Source organism: Gasterosteus aculeatus, chromosome 15, assembly GCF_964276395.1.
Source record: "Gasterosteus aculeatus chromosome 15, fGasAcu3.hap1.1, whole genome shotgun sequence".
NCBI lineage: Eukaryota > Metazoa > Chordata > Actinopteri > Perciformes > Gasterosteidae > Gasterosteus > Gasterosteus aculeatus.
The window spans coordinates 12,668,694-12,684,268 of record NC_135703.1 but is presented as its reverse complement, the minus strand read 5'-3'; the positions used below and the strand labels follow the sequence as shown (position 1 = coordinate 12,684,268).

At 44.8% G+C, this 15,575-nt stretch overlaps 1 protein-coding gene across 7 annotated transcripts in view; it reads right to left on the bottom strand.

Annotated features, from left to right (window-relative positions):
* Nucleotides 1-103: 103 nt before the first annotated feature.
* Nucleotides 104-15,575, bottom strand: part of sash1b (SAM and SH3 domain containing 1b) — a 36,440-nt gene continuing 20,968 nt past the window's right edge. For 2 of the 7 annotated variants that reach the window (XM_040200236.2, XM_040200235.2), the window contains exons 3-19: nt 9,848-9,976; nt 9,569-9,619; nt 9,186-9,235; nt 7,810-7,850; nt 7,421-7,507; nt 7,149-7,261; nt 6,751-6,852; nt 5,561-5,693; nt 4,496-4,884; nt 4,204-4,278; nt 3,964-4,104; nt 3,744-3,876; nt 3,356-3,525; nt 3,056-3,262; nt 2,443-2,602; nt 2,012-2,143; nt 104-812 (exon numbers count right to left, since the gene is read on the bottom strand). In XM_040200236.2, coding sequence (XP_040056170.2) covers nt 490-812; nt 2,012-2,143; nt 2,443-2,602; nt 3,056-3,262; nt 3,356-3,525; nt 3,744-3,876; nt 3,964-4,104; nt 4,204-4,278; nt 4,496-4,884; nt 5,561-5,693; nt 6,751-6,852; nt 7,149-7,261; nt 7,421-7,507; nt 7,810-7,850; nt 9,186-9,235; nt 9,569-9,619; nt 9,848-9,976 — 2,436 coding nt within the window. In that variant the 3' untranslated portion in view covers nt 104-489. Of the gene's footprint in view, nt 813-932; nt 2,144-2,442; nt 2,603-3,055; nt 3,263-3,355; nt 3,526-3,743; nt 3,877-3,963; nt 4,105-4,203; nt 4,279-4,495; nt 4,885-5,560; nt 5,694-6,750; nt 6,853-7,148; nt 7,262-7,420; nt 7,508-7,809; nt 7,851-7,924; nt 8,111-9,185; nt 9,236-9,568; nt 9,620-9,847; nt 9,977-12,352; nt 12,613-15,575 lie in introns of those variants that run through there. The other 5 variants (XM_078089710.1, XM_078089711.1, XM_040200238.2 and 2 more) reach the window with 4 other exon arrangements.

The following is a 15,575-nucleotide window of genomic DNA, read 5'->3' as shown; positions in this document are numbered from 1 at the left end:
TAGCAATACGAACACAACTACATAGCCTAAACTTTAGGTGCATTGTTTGTGAAGAGAAAATGATTTATAAAGAAAAAGCAAATGTTGGATCCACGACAAGCTGTGAAAAAGTGACAACACAATATTGTATTTAGCTTTCTGCTACAGTTCTCTGCATTATGAGCTCACATGAAGGTACACAGACTACAAATCCATGGTTGCATTTTCACAGATTATTACAGTAAATGGAAAAATAGGGTTAATCTTAAAGGACAAGTTGTTTTTGAGGGAATCTATACACACAAATGGAATATAATCTTATTTACTTGTTTGAGTATTTGCACCTGAAAATAATTTTTAAAAAAATTCTTGGGATGAGCACACTGCTCCTTTAAAATGTTCTGAAAAAAACTTTGTTCAAGTGTCTGCTATTAAAACAGCAGTTCAGAAGAAACCGTTCACTGATGTAAGCGGCCGGGTTGTCAGATCGCGGTTACAGAACCGGGGCCTTTATGCTTTCAGGGAACCCGGATTCACTGAGGGTTTGGTCGCCGTCTTCTTTCGGTTCATCTTCAGACGCCGGGCTTCAGAACTAGCGGAAACGGAAGAACTCCCACTGAGCCCGTGTGACGAAATGAGGTTCGTGTGGATGAACAAGGTGGGGGTCTCTGGTGGTCCGGGCTCTGGGTGGGGGTTTGGTAGGGGAGGTGTCGTCACATGATGATTGGACCTATCTGACGGAGTTGTGGGTGGTGGCTCTGCGGAGGGGAGGTGGCTTGACTCAATACCGGAGGACGACGTGCTCATCGACGAAGACGTCCTTTTGTCCCTTCCTGAAATGACCAAGTTCAAGTGTGTGCAGTTCATGCAGTGGCCGGTCAGTAGCGATATGGAATTGATTTAATGAGGAAATAGCTGAATGAATGGCAGAGGGAAGAAAAGAAGCAAGCAGCCTGGTGAAGCATGGAGCAATTTATTCCTCACGCTCAACCCGACAGAAGCACACTTCAGAACACGCGGAGACCTCAGATCTGTCAGACGTGTTAGAAAGAGTTTAACTTTGACCTTAAACGGTGTTAAACCAATTTAAAAAGGCTGTTAACATTTTAATGTGTTTACTATGATACAAAATGCCATAGTTTAACAAGTATAATTATACTATTAAGTAAATATTTTGACTTCTGCATTACGCAGTTTTCAGGCACATGATGAAATATTTTTCCACATTATATCTTACTGGGCTAAAAAAAAATATACACACAAACAGTAAAATCTTGAGAGAAAATACACTGTACAAGTGTGGCTGATCTGACGGATTCCAACCACGTGACCGTTGGACATTCACAAGAACCCTCATTTACAGAAGCACAACTGTTCTCATTTTGACTACTTCAGCCAAACCAAATCACCACAGTACGACTGATGAACCTCAGAATAAAGCAGGCATTCACAGTGAATATGTACTGCATTTACTGTTAATGGTTTTTTTTAGCACTATGAGAAAAAAATAAAAATCACACGACTCACCGTTCTCAGCAAATACAAAAACCACCACACAACTTCACATCGGTTTGTGAAGTAGATATATTTTGCTCAAAAAAGGTGTGAAAACGGTCTTCAGGTCCTGCTCAGAATGATCACTTTCAGTGAACCTTGTGGTCCCATTAGAACACAGAACCGTGTTGAATCCCCGTTTGGTTATTGTAGTGAGAATATTATGCTCGTACAGAAAGGAAAGCTTTGTGAGCTCTCAAAGCCCTGAACAGACAACATTGCAAAACAGTTGGCAGTCAATGATGCAGGAACAGAAGAGAGTGACTTGAAGAAGAAGATGCTTGAAAAACTAAACAAAAACAGGGCACCAGAAGCGACGACAGCACAGTCTCTCCAGAAGAGCGGGAAAGGGGGATTTGGCGGCTTTGGCTGCTGGAGCTTCAACGAGGACCGAAGACGGCGCGAGTCTTCCTAGCGAAGGATGAGCCAGAAGAGGAGGTGGCAGCGAGTGTTCACAGGCGACTCGGGCTCTCATTACCGTTATCCAGGTGCTCGTTGCTCTCGTAGCAGCCCGAGTCCCGCGGCGAGTTTCCCGCGAGGCCACGCCTGTCCAGGAGCAGCTTCTCCTGAGAGCCTCCAGACGGGCTGCCTCGCTCCGGGTCGCTGCTTCCTGCAATGCACAGCAACAACGACAGGGGGCTCACGTCACTTATCGTGACCTCCAGGGAGCAGCCGGTGTTGCTTTTGAAGGGTAGCGGGGACAGACGTATTAAAATCTTGGCCTCTGCAGTTTGTATAGCAATTTATGTTGAGCTGCATGAGGCTAACTTTTCTATATGAAGGGTTTTCTGTAATCCATCCTGTTACTTTCAAGTGATTCTTATTTTGTCATGAAGAGGAATGAAACCTTTTGATTATATGCATGTGCGCTCTGACGTCTTAGGGGAGATAGAGCACGCTGTTGGTTACCTGACCCGCCATCATATTCTTGCAGCAGCTCCACTGCGGTGAGCAGCACAGCTCTGTGTTGGGCGTCTCTGATGTTCAGCTCATCCAGGTCCTCCTCCTCCAACAACTTGAATGTGTCCAGATCCTCATAGCCGTTAAATAGGAACGTGGGAAGATGCTCCTGTGGGGAGGCAAGATAACGGGTAAACTGTTAAATGAAAAGAAATCTAGAATGCATTTACTTGACCATTCCCCATTTAGAACTGTTAAAAAAGCACATATATTGTGTTTTCACATCTTGATATATTTAGAGTTCTGTAAATGTTTCTGCGTGTTAAACAGTCAGCAGATGATAAGCGTGGCGCCTGGCCAAGAGACACTTGCAGAGCAAGGCCATCTTTATCGCCTCGCCTCCAGGCCTCATGCTACTGAAGGCTAAGATAGCTCTCGGTTTCAGGTTTGTATATAGCATGGAGACATGGGGGAGGTGCCAATCTCCTCATCCCATTCTCAGCAAGAGAAACGGATTTCTTTAAAACACAGCTAGAACTAATTTATTTAACGATGACAATGTATTCTGTATATAAAAAACATCTGGATTTGTTCTGAATACACCAATTAGTGAGATTATTACTTTGAGGTTGATGCGATCAAGGAGCTCCTCTACAGACGTGGGTTTGGGTTGCCGGGCCTTCCTCCTCCTGCGTGTCTTTTTGGGCTTCGCCTCCTCTTCACTCACCACATCCACATAAATGAACTTGAAGGTGCCGACCTTCCCGTTGAGCATTCCCATCCACGTACCCATGGGAGGCTTACTAATGACATCGATGACGTCGCCACTCTGCAAGACGAGACCGGCGGAGCGTCAGCTCCTCATAGGAAGTCATCTCTACGTGATGCGTAACTTCCAGTCTAAGTGAAAATCGGAGCGTACCTTAAGTTTGAGCGAATCTGTGTCGTAGGGACTGGGGGTGAAGTCCGTATGAACTCGAGCGCGTCCACAGAAGGGTCCGCGGTACGGCAGCTCATCCTCTTCCCCGTCCTCAGACTTTACACTCTCTCGGTTGCTGTTGGAGGAGTCGGTGGTGCCCACAGTCTGACCGCCTACACAAAGCACAGCAATGACCGCATGGGTCTATCAGTATTTAAAATAGATTCGTAATGTCTTGGTTAAGACCATTCCAATAGCAAAGGATGACCGTGAAACACTTCTGATAAACACCACACGTCTGGTGTTGCAAGGTCAACCTTAAACAAACAGAGAGAATGATTTGCAGCACACCCAGATCCGGCTCATGCACACTATAAACACGCCGACTCACTCATGGAACTTTGGCCGCTGAGGGAACTCCTCAGGCTCTCCACAGACCCTCCCGGCTTCAGCTTGTGTTTCTCCAAAGAGTCGGAGTCCGTCTGAGGCGAGTGAGGGCAGCTGCATATGCGCTGCGGGCTCGACTAGCACACAGAGAGAAAGTTAAATAAATACTTAGGGTTCACAACATGAGCCAGTAGCGCTGACAGGTGCTGCTGTAGAGTACGTACCTGCTCAGAGAGAGAACAGTGGTATCGCTTTGATATGTGTTTTCGCATGGATTCTCTCACTGACTTGACTTTTTTGCCGAGGGAAATACGGGATGCTGTTGGAGACTTAATGGGATCCCTAACCCCATCTCCATCTTTATTCTGACATACATACACGAAAAGCAGAAAATAAGGAAATAAAAAAAACTATTTATTTTGATCCAAGTGCACAAAAATTCCGTAAGAAAGAGCGTTACGTACAACGTCGTCATTGTTGGAGATGACCGCATGCAGTGAGCGGTTGGTCAGGTCAAAACCTCCGAAGCTACAAGCTCTCTGTATCAAATCAAAAACAAAACCAGGATACTCTTGAGTAGAGCTGGAAGTGCAGTTTTTCAGAGCACGCATCCGTCCATCTGATGCAGCTGCCAGTTCTGTCCTTCACTTTTGCTCCAGTTTGAATTTTTATTACGTGTGGCAGATGAGTTCCTACAGCAGGTCAGGTCACCACAGAATAACACTCAATAAAGGCTGCTATGTACTCACTACTCACCCCGTGTTGACTGAGTGGGCTGAGGATCCGGTGACGGAGCTCTCCTTCGGTCACAGAGCGAGCGATTTTAGGTTCCTCATTATCACAACCCTCCATTTCAGAAAAGGAAGAGCCAGGGCCTTCCCCTGCCTCCCCCACGTCCACTTCTCCACGAGTCTCCTTATGAACAGGGCTTCCACTTGGCTTTTTAAAGGCCTGGGACATCTTGTGGCTGCTGCAGGTGTCCAGGCAGCTGGAGGAGGGGGAGGTGGTCAATCTGTCCCTGTCGTAGGTGAGCTGGTCCCGCAGAGAGGACGCCAGGGAGTCCACGGGGCAAACAGTGAGCTTCTTCTGCACATCAGAGTACAGCGAGGTGCTGGCGTCTCCAAAAGCAAGGCCATCCATCATATCTGGAGAGTAGAAGGTGGAGGATGAAGGAGGGTAACAATGTAATAGAATGTCAACATATTAATGTGAAATGCAAAGATAAGCATTTCTTGCAGTTTAAGATCGAACTTCAAATTGTATTAAATATCAGGTTCCAGTTACTACAGATTACCCGAACTACAGATTAGTCCAGTGAAACTAATATTCAATCCGCTTTTTTTAAATTTGATTTATTGATCTTTCTGTAAAATTCTTCTATTTTATGACTGTGATACAGAGATGATTGAATAGATGCAAATGCTGACAAATCCTACTTGAACACTGTAATGTTGTGCATAGACCGTAGGCTACAAGCTTTTTCAGATGCTTTACCAGCAAGCCAATTTCCAAATGTGCTAGAAAAACAATGGAAAAAAAGACACTAAAGACACTAAAGACCGTAAATACTGTTATTCTAATCGCAAATTCCTAAACAAACAGTAATTAGGTCACGCACAATTACTGACTTACTGACTGACAATTACTGAATTTTCTCTAGACTCTGCGTCACATTCAGCACTGTGGTGTTCATCTTTCTAAACAGTGTGTTTTTACTGTGAACACCTGATAGTTCTAACATCCAGGCTGCACTCATTTAAACATTAGTTTTTTTTTTAGAAGACATGGGCTTAAAGAGATGAAATCTGATGTTTTTTGTACCCTCTGCTCCAGGCTTCTTGGACTCATCGATTCGGATCAGCTTCTTCTTCACCTTTCGGGTTGAGTTGACCAGTTTATGGAGTCTCCTGAAGGTCACAGACTCCTCTTGTTCGTTGTCTGACAGGTCACAAGGCTGACAGGAGAGAGCAGAAAGAATCTTAATCACAGAAAACGGCAGTTACGTTAAAATAACACACCGGGTCTGTACGTAGCGGACTGTCACCAACCGAAAGGCCAATTATTTTGGATATTTTTACACTTTTACTGCCTTTATACTGCAGTACATGAGCTCTCGCATTACAAGACATATTCAAATAATAAATAACTTAATTTATATAATAAACAAAATAAGCTGTGTGCATGCAGATGCTACCCGCTGAGGATTCTGTACAAGCGACTTGTAGCTTAAAATAAACATGTCATTAGAAACCACAGTGTGGACACAGTGAAACTCATCTAAACCGGTGTCCCATGTGCTCTGCATCACGATGCACTAGAAAAGGCTTCCTATCCGTGAGAAACCAAAAGGCTAGCTTATAAATCACCTTAACCTTCAAATGAAATGATGCTCAGTGAAACGGTTGGTGGTTTGTTTGAGCACTTGGGTCACAGATGTTGAGGTTTCAAGTCCACAGCCCAAAACACAAGCGGTATGTACCTCCCAGAATAGACGGCAAAAGACTAAAGACTAAATGAAAGCAGATTTTAAATACACCGCGACAAGTCAATGCAAGTAGACAAGGTCTACAATTAACAAAGAAACGACAGGGGAGGGGTAGGAGACGACATAGAAAGAGAAAGAGAAAAGAAAGAAAGAACAAACACCCACAGCAAAGGGAAATAGTCAGGCCATCCTGACCAATCGGAAAAATGTGCCCGGAACCTGAGCCCCTAATCACCTCACCCGTGCATAAAAGAGCTGCGGCCTGCATAACCGGGCCCTGTGCTCAATCCAGCCGCCCACTGCACTACAATAGGGGGTTAGTGCTTTGACAGTGATGAATAGAAGTTTGCCCAGTCGCCTGCAGTTGGGAGAGGGCCCTGAGCTGAAGGGCTTTAGAGGGGCCCGGTTCATCGCCGGGACAGAGGGAGAGGCGACGTCAACAGCTCGGCAGCCTTTGCCCGGAGTTGTGATTCGACGTCAAAGAGCCACGAAGATGCCCACGAAGGCTGGAAGCTTAGAGACTTACGCTGCAGTTGAGCGACTCGTTGGTGGCGAGGCTGGAGGAGTCGGCGCATTCTGTGGGTTCGGACCTGCACGTCTGTCTGTTTTGCACTTCAAACTCCTTCAGCTGCAGAAAAAGACGAGCTGTTTATTAGTTAGATGGCTAATGTGTTACTCAACCTTGAACAGCTGGCCGACACAAAAGGATTAGTTAATTTTTTTCATGCAGACAAACAACCAGGAAACACAAAGATAGACAGACTGCATTTCTTTTTTAATTTAATTTAAAAAGGTCAGATGGAAAAGGTGTTTTGAGGTATTTAATCTGCAACATTTAGTTGTCCACAGCAAACTCTTAAGTTTAATAAAAGGAAGAAAACACGGTCTGAATTGTGGTGAGAGTTTGGATGTATGACATCATACCCTAGCCAAGGCTTCCTCTATAGAGATCATATTCTCCTTCACCATCATCATCAGCTGGATGCGCTCTTCATCACTCATGGTGACCTCGCTGGCCACAAAACCAACGTCATCACCTGTCAAGTAAAAGTAGAGAAGTCGGCTGACGGGACTAAACACAACGGACTGCTTTAATCAGGCATCGTATGAAAACTAATCATAAATGTCACATGACAATATGAAGCGCATATGTTCACGACGTCATATCATTCTTTTGTGTTATTGACTGAACATACCTTTTGAGATCTGACGCAGCGCTGCTTTCTGTGGCTTTCGAAAACTCTGCCATAAAGACCTGTTCTTTCTCTTCCCGTCCAATTTTCCTGCACAGCACAACAACTCAGATTAAAAAGATAAACAGCATCCCCACAAAAAGGGACAGTCATAAAACATATAGGGAAACAATAATAACTCCCTGGGTTACAATTTGGTCATAATACAGAGATATTTGTTTAAATTGTCCCTGGACGTTCTCATTACTACCACCAAAGAAAAAAAAATGCTGGATTAAAGTTCCTTACAACCACAAATCAAAATAAGCCTCAGTTAATATACATCACTCTGCCTTCACTTACAATGAAGAATTAAATTTACAACAAATGTGATAAAAACAACTGCAACTTGCCTCCTGATCCATCATCCGAGCTAGATTTCTGCACAGGAAACCTGAAAATCCCCAAAAATATTTACTTAATTTGAACCGTTCAAACAAGCAGTAGAAGTCCCGAAGAGAACAGTACCTGTTTGTCAAAGTAGTTTTCTTCATTTTCTTTGCAATCCCACCATATCCCTCAACATGTCTTTCTACCCTCTTCACTTGCGTCAGATCCAAGACAAAAACAATTCAGTCAAGACGGAAGAAAAAAAAAGTCCGGCTGCTCGTGCTCGATGAACAGAGGTCAGTGCTCGTCGGCCATCGCACGAACAATGGAGCCCTTTTCATGTCCAGTCAGGGCTTTGCTGCAGCAGCGCTAACGTGGCCTCTGCATTCTCTGCACACTTTTACCCCCCCCTCTCTCTCTCCCCCCCCCCAACGGTCTCTCTGTCTCTGAGACTATTCGCACTTGTTGCTGTGGTCGGATGGTGTTTATATTTGCGGCTCAAAACCTGTACTCTATTTTTGTTGATAGTGTTAAGAGGTTCTCTGAAAACAGCTATGAAAAAATACCCGACCAACTCAGTGAAATTACTTCATCATATGCAAATTATTTTCTTCAAGACAAATCATTCTATACAACGGTTTCATTTTGCTGACATTGAAAACATGCGGCCTTAAGGCGCAGTTGTTGGATTGCTTTTCAGTAGAGACATCGTCAGTGTCTCGAGCGCATTCAGTCCTCCACGAATATATTTTTAAATAATTAAGTCTTGAACATTACAAAATTAAAGTGTAGAAGTATCTACGGGTTGTCAAAACCTCATATTCACTTCATTTTCATCAAAGGAGCATGAAAGCGGCCAAAGAACAATTTGCTTTTAGAACAATCTACAAAGCCAACTGACCATAGCGTTAAATACTTTGCTGTGAATCTCCTTCCAACAAATGTGTTTATGTACTTGATAATAAGGTCTTCTTCCTACTATAAACAAATTGCTCACTTCCAACAAGCTTCAGCAAATCAAAACGTTGCTGTATCATTAGTCATCATCATTTATTCATGGTAAAATATGACTAATCTTTAAAGTCCCTCAGATGACAAATGGAGAGAACAAAGGAAGTGTGTAAGTGACACAGGAATGCTTCAGACATGCTGCAGGAAGCAGATGAAAGGTTCCCGTCCTCAGAGAGAATAGGATTTTATGTTGTCTATATGACTAATATTAAATGATTGTAGTCTAGTCTGTAAAGCCACAACACTTACACACCATCTGGAGGAAATAATAGCCAAAGCCATATCAATCAATTAATTAATATGTTAACACAATGACTGGTGCTTTTAAGTACCCCTTGAAACATTTCAATGCTACAGTCTTGGAGTCTTCTTTACAGAACTGTATTACCTTCTTTCAGTCTCTGGTGTGTTTGTCATACTGCTGAGCCCGAGGGATTCCTTACGGAGATAAAAAAAAACATTATACATAAACTTAAATAGTAAAGCAGTAGTGTGCTTAAAAATAACAACTGGTTTCAATATATATCGTTTTCTTCTCTATGCAAAAGTAATTTCATATCATGGCATTTTCCTTCTCACTTTAAAAAAAGAGGAACCCTGTAATTTGGTAGTAAGCTCTCTGCATCCCCAGCAGTCCCCCCCAGCAAGTGTCTTTATTGCTCAGGATAATAATGAAAAGGCAATTCCATTGTCTCTGGTAACCGTGCTGACGCACACAGGAGGAAGTGGTCAGACACACACACACACACACACACAGAGCTGGACGCTCACCTGGATCTGAGAGCGGAGCTGCAACGACGTGGCCACTGAGTCAACGGTTCCCTGAAACACACAGGCAGCGGAAACGGGAGAGTGAATTACAGTGTCATCATAACACAGAAATAGAAACAATATTCTTTTGACTGAAATCGGCCACTTCTGTGTCCCCGGCCCGTGCAAGACAGACGGTGTGGAGACATATAAGAATCGCATAGCAAAAAAACCCCAGACGACTACACCGCAATGATGTAATGTCACACATTTCAAGAAAAGTTTAACACAATCGTTTACCATCTCTGCGTCCTGCACTACTTTGCGTTTCCGTAGCTCCTCCATCCTGTCACACACGTCGCTGAGCGAGGTTCCGTAGTACTGAGAATACTCCTGAACCAGATCATCGAGGTTCCCCACAGATCCATCCTGAAGGAGATGAGGAGACACATAAACACTCGGGCGCACACACACGTACAGAGCAGAACAGGAAGACGGCAGCCAGCAGAGGTCGGCGGCCATCGGCAGGCAGGCCCTGAGAGCACAGACCACTGCAGCCGTTCAAGCCATTGTCCAGCCACCGGGAAGACAAACAGCCAGGAAACACAGAGATAAAGCTCCGCGAGCGTCAATATATCAGAGACATCCAGCTGGGATATTGCCCCAGTCTTCGGTCGGTTGCCTTCCTGCCCAGTGACCTCTTCCACCTCCTCAGACGTGACCCCCCCCACCACCACCACCACCTCCCGGGGCCAGAGGAAGCACCGCTTGACGCAGCTACGACTCACTCAGCTCTCCAACAGTCGTGGCGAGTCGGCTCGAGAGGTTCAGTCCAGCATAAATCACAAGGTAGAGGCACCTTGTCCTCGCGGATGTAACCCTTCTTAGTTTCCTACAATTGTTATTACCTGGAACTATGTGTGTTTTGCCATTCAGGAGGAATACATCATATCAGTTTTTGCTGACTTTTGTGACCTAATGACATCTTGCACCATAATCAGGACATGGGTCTGGTTCCTTTGTTAGCGGATTAACCTTAGCGTCAGATAACTGTAAACTCTTTCAGTGAAGACAGGGACGAGCAGGAGCAATCCTGAATGACGCCTTCCAACCTTTTGTTCACCGTCTAAATAAAAGAGTGTCACATTCATACGCAACACATTTTCATTTGCAATACTTGAGGAAAGTAAAATGCTGCCCGGGTAGCACAGCAAACGGTGTTCAGATTTATTTCCAAAATGTAAATGTTATAAGGTAATATTTTATGTTCGGAACAAAATCAATATCGATAATGAGGAGTACAATTAAACCTAATTTATTACTACTTCTGCAAACTTTGTTTCACACAATTGGCATGAATCCTTCAAGACTTAAACAGTTATAGATAATTGAAAAATTACAGTGTAAATTAAATTGTAGTGTGACATGAGTCACCAGTTTAGACCGATTAGTCCGATTGGACGGACAAATACAAGCCGTGTCTGATAACAGCCATCCACTATGTCCACAGACTGTTTCCCACACGATGATTACAATTATTATTATGCTTCACTTGTGCTTTACCCTGAGGGTATACAAAGTGCCCGTCGTCTGCAGTGGCGAGCGATACTGTGTGCTCGCTTGTCTCGTGGCACGACGGACTGTGACTGGCTCAACTGTCCAGAAAAGAGGGCCTTTCATCGGGTGAATGACATGCCCCTGGCCTGAAAATGGCTTGAAAAAAAGAAATCGGGCTGCTTTTCATACAGTGGAGCGAGGAGGACGACTACGAAAGTCTGAACTGTGGCTGGCTGCAGCCGCGCTCTGCTCAGACTGCCACGGATCCACATAAACAGCCTATTGTGACCGAGCCACATGATACAGCACGGCCCCGAGCGCCCGTTAGACACGCCGCGTCTTTACGTCAAACACATGGATTATAACAATATAGGACTAACCGACAAGATCTGTTCCATTCTCGTGCAGACCATCCTGACAAAAATGGGTTTCTGGGGAAAATATGGCTTTACTCTTCCTTGCTCCCTAATTAATGGGTCTCTACGCCAAAAGAGCAGCAGCATAAAACATCAACCGCAGAGGCTTGAAAAGGAGAGTGTGGTGTCACGTTTCTCAGGCGCTGAGCATCTCAGAGGGAGACAAAAGATCCACGTGCCCCCGGGGCAGAGTGTCTAATGAGAGTTTTTAAAAGTTCCTCTGTCTTGCCTCCCGGTTTTGAGCCACCAGACCTGGGTGACAAAGTGTCAGCAAAGGATTCGTGTCACTCGGAAAACTCCGGAACGTTCCAATAACACCACGACTGCCCCTGATGATACGTGCTGTGAGAATGAAGTGAAGTAAATTACATTTTGAACTACATGAGGTTTGTCAGAAACTGTATCACACAGACAGATGTACCAAAGCAACAGCGTGCTGAAAAAGGCTTCGTAAAGCTCAATCCACTGAAAGGTTGCTACCAAAGACTTGCACTCATCTGTTCAATCCAACAACAACATTATTACTTAATGTCACACTGACATTCTAGTCCAGCAGACGCTGTTCTGAACGCCAGCGACTGTGATAGACTTGCTGATGTCTCCAACATTGTATTGAGGGACGTTTCAAAAGATCCCGAGAACAAGCGGCGACTTGTTTTTCTGTCAGATGAAAGTCTTCATTAACCGCAGAGAGCAAATGACCCACGCTACCCCCCCTAACCCACAATATACCAAGTTGCCTTTTTGAAACAAGATATACATTTAAAATTTCCCCCCGTGCATCTACAGTAACCAGCTCAGCATTCCGGTGCAAACATAAAAATACACTCACCACAAACAGGCGTCTGGCTGCCGACAGAAGCTACGAGCACCCGGTGCTCCTCAGCTCCACCTCACTGCTGGAAGTGAAAGGCACCGTGTTGAAAGTTAACTCAGCTCAGTGAGTGGAGGACAATACATCCTGAAGAGAAGGGGAGGGGTGTCCGGCACGCATAAAGCAGGGGGGTGGAGGGGGTGTTGCAACCACATATGACGCTGCTGCTGCTGCTGCTGCTGCTGGGTGGGGCGCTGTACTCTCTCCAGCTGCGGCCCACAGGGACCGGCTGACTCACAGGCTCAAATAAACCAGCACCTCTTAGTGTGTGAGAGTGGGCCTGCATCTTTACGTCTGCAGCGGCTCTGGACTGATGTGTCTGGGTCTTATTTGGGATGTTGAATATTGGACCGATGTGTCTGCGGACACGGAGGCGCTGACCACAGACTTGTACTTAACCGCCGATGACACAAATAGTTATGTTACATATAAATGCCTTTTCGCTCTCAGTTCTCCGTTTTCATGTTTGCTGTAACTGTGTTGGAGGAGCACAGTTACAGCAGCGTGCACTGCCTTCTGTGTGTCCCTGTGTGCTTGTATGACACAAACTAAACGGCAACCATGGTCATGGTCCAAAACCTTTTAGGAACAACGGTGCATCACTATGAACAAGAAATATATTTAGATCAAATATTCATAATTTCTCCATCAAGTTGATCCATGACGAGTCATTTGTCAATGAATGAATCCTGGTAGAAGTACCCCAAAGAAGATACTTTAACTAACCATTTGCTTTCTTGTCCCCATGGTTCATACACATTTTAATAAATAATCAAATATCATTGAAACAAACACACATCACAGAATTACACATGTCAAAGTCAGGCTTTTGGTACCTTACTATCTTTACGAAAACTAGCAGTATTTACACCAGCAGGTGGCGGCAAAGATCTACTCAGTCTCCAATGAGCCATCCGTGGAAACTAGTCAATTTAGAGTCACCAATTAACCTAAAACCCCAGAGGACGTCTTTGGACTGTGGCAGAAAGGACAGAGCCCACAGACACGAGTAGGACATGCAGACTTCACACAGAAAGACCGCTGCGAACCCAGGACCTTGCTGTGAGGCTATAGTGCTAACCACCACACCACTGTGCTACCTATGGTCATTACCTCGGAGTTTTATAAAGATGGAAATTATGTGAAGGGAGTTGACAATTATTTCCCATATCAGGCAATAAAGAAAGTGCAGTGATGACAAAACGTTCTCTGCGCTGTAATAAAACTGCCGAACGCCCAAATCAACTCGTAACGGACTGCCGCAGAGGCGTCAGCAGATCCAGAAGGAGCATGTTGGGATTTCCCTCCTCTGCTCATTGCTGTAGTGCATCTACAAAATGAACAAACGCATCCTGACATATCCGTCAGACGTTGCGTATCGGGCTGCTGACCTTGTTTCAATGGCGTTAGTCAGCGAGATTACGTGTGGGCAGCAACTACGTCTAATCGGGACCCTACTGTCTCTAATCTCCATCTTCAGCAAGTGACCGCTGACTCCAGAGAAGTGAGGAGCGGCAGCAGGAGGCTGCAGTACCGGTGTCAGATCTGCTGCAGGAGGCTGCAGATTACGCCGAGCTGCAGATGGACGGTGGCGACAGCGCCGGGCCCCGTTCTGCCAAAGGGCCGAGGCGGCTTGTGCCAGAAAGGGGAATTTTTCGCCCGGTTGCACAGCGGCGGGCCACTGGTCCCCCCGGAACACGGGGGATGGACAGCCAGCTTCTCTCCAGCTTGTCCTGAGTTTGACCCCCTGGGGAGATCAGTCTGTGCTCGAGTGGGGTGAGAATCCCAATGAGCATCTGTGGAAAGTAGGGGTGTAACGATTCATTTTAACAATGATTCGATTGGAATCGCGATTCATGGTTGCCGATTTGATTCAGTGACTTAAAATCGATTCAGTAACTCTACTGGACAGTGCAGGCAAAGTTTCTGAAATCCTTGTTGTTTCTTGTAAGGAAATCAGGTTTAACTATGGATATTACAAACAAGCAAACAACAATTAATGGCAAATGTATTAACCTTTTATTTGAATCAAGTGCCATTTTCAATGTAAACATTACACAATAATTACACAATGTTTGGATCAATTTACAGAACCCCGGATTTTCAACCACATTGTAGGGTCGCACGTCTTTACAGCTAATTTAGACTTATTTATAACACCTCCATGTTTGCAAAAGCCAAAATGTTTCCACACGCTGGATCCATAAGTTAGTTTGTAAATGTCTCGCTCTCAGTCGTCTCCTCCACGCTGTGTTTTGTTGTTGTTCAGAGTTTCGCGCGGCTGCCGCTGCGTACTGATGACGTCACAGACAGACAGACAGAATCGAGTAACGTTTAACGTGTCTAAAGTGCTAAAAAACAAACACACATCCATACCGTTTTTGTGCTTAAATCCAATGTGCAGTTTCCAAGTATTGATACAAATCGATTATCTACCATTTCAAATTGATTTGTAATCGATATATGTCATCTGGAATGCCGATTTGCTGAGCACAGATTGATTCAGTTGGATCGCAGGAATATAAATCGATTAATCGATTCAGTGGATGAATGGTTACACCCCCAGTGGAAAGACTAGCGCACATGATCAGGGACCAGATCACAGGGAAGATCTGCGATGGCAACAACACAAACTGACCCAAGTCATCTAAGGCAACACAGAGCATGACATAGTTTATCCGGTGAGGTCACCACAGGTCAAATATTGAAAGCCTCGAAATCATCTCAACTAAGGTTTAAACATTTAAAATCAACTGGATTCACAAGTTGTTCACATACTCTGCCCCTGGGACTCTAGCAGAATAGAACAGGTCTCCACTTATTTCCATTAAGTCAAAAACGGATTTCATTTGATTCTGAACTCTTTTCGTCAGATGAACTGCCCCATAAATGAATAAACAAAGTAAAGTCGAAGTAAAGTAATCCTTTGATCTAAGCGAAAACACCAAAAAGCCGCTCAAGAGTTTCATATGTCAGCTGCGATACTGAAACGCGTGTGTGCGTGTATACATTTGTGAGAATTACTGCTCTTCCAGAACACCCAGGGGCCCAGTCGAGACTGACAGCCCCTGGACCCCCTTAAGAGAAAAAGAGGATCATGGGATGAGTTTAAGCGTTCATGTCGGATTGGTAAGTGGATTTTGACAGGTCTCAAATGACGGGTTGATGGTCACGGATGCGC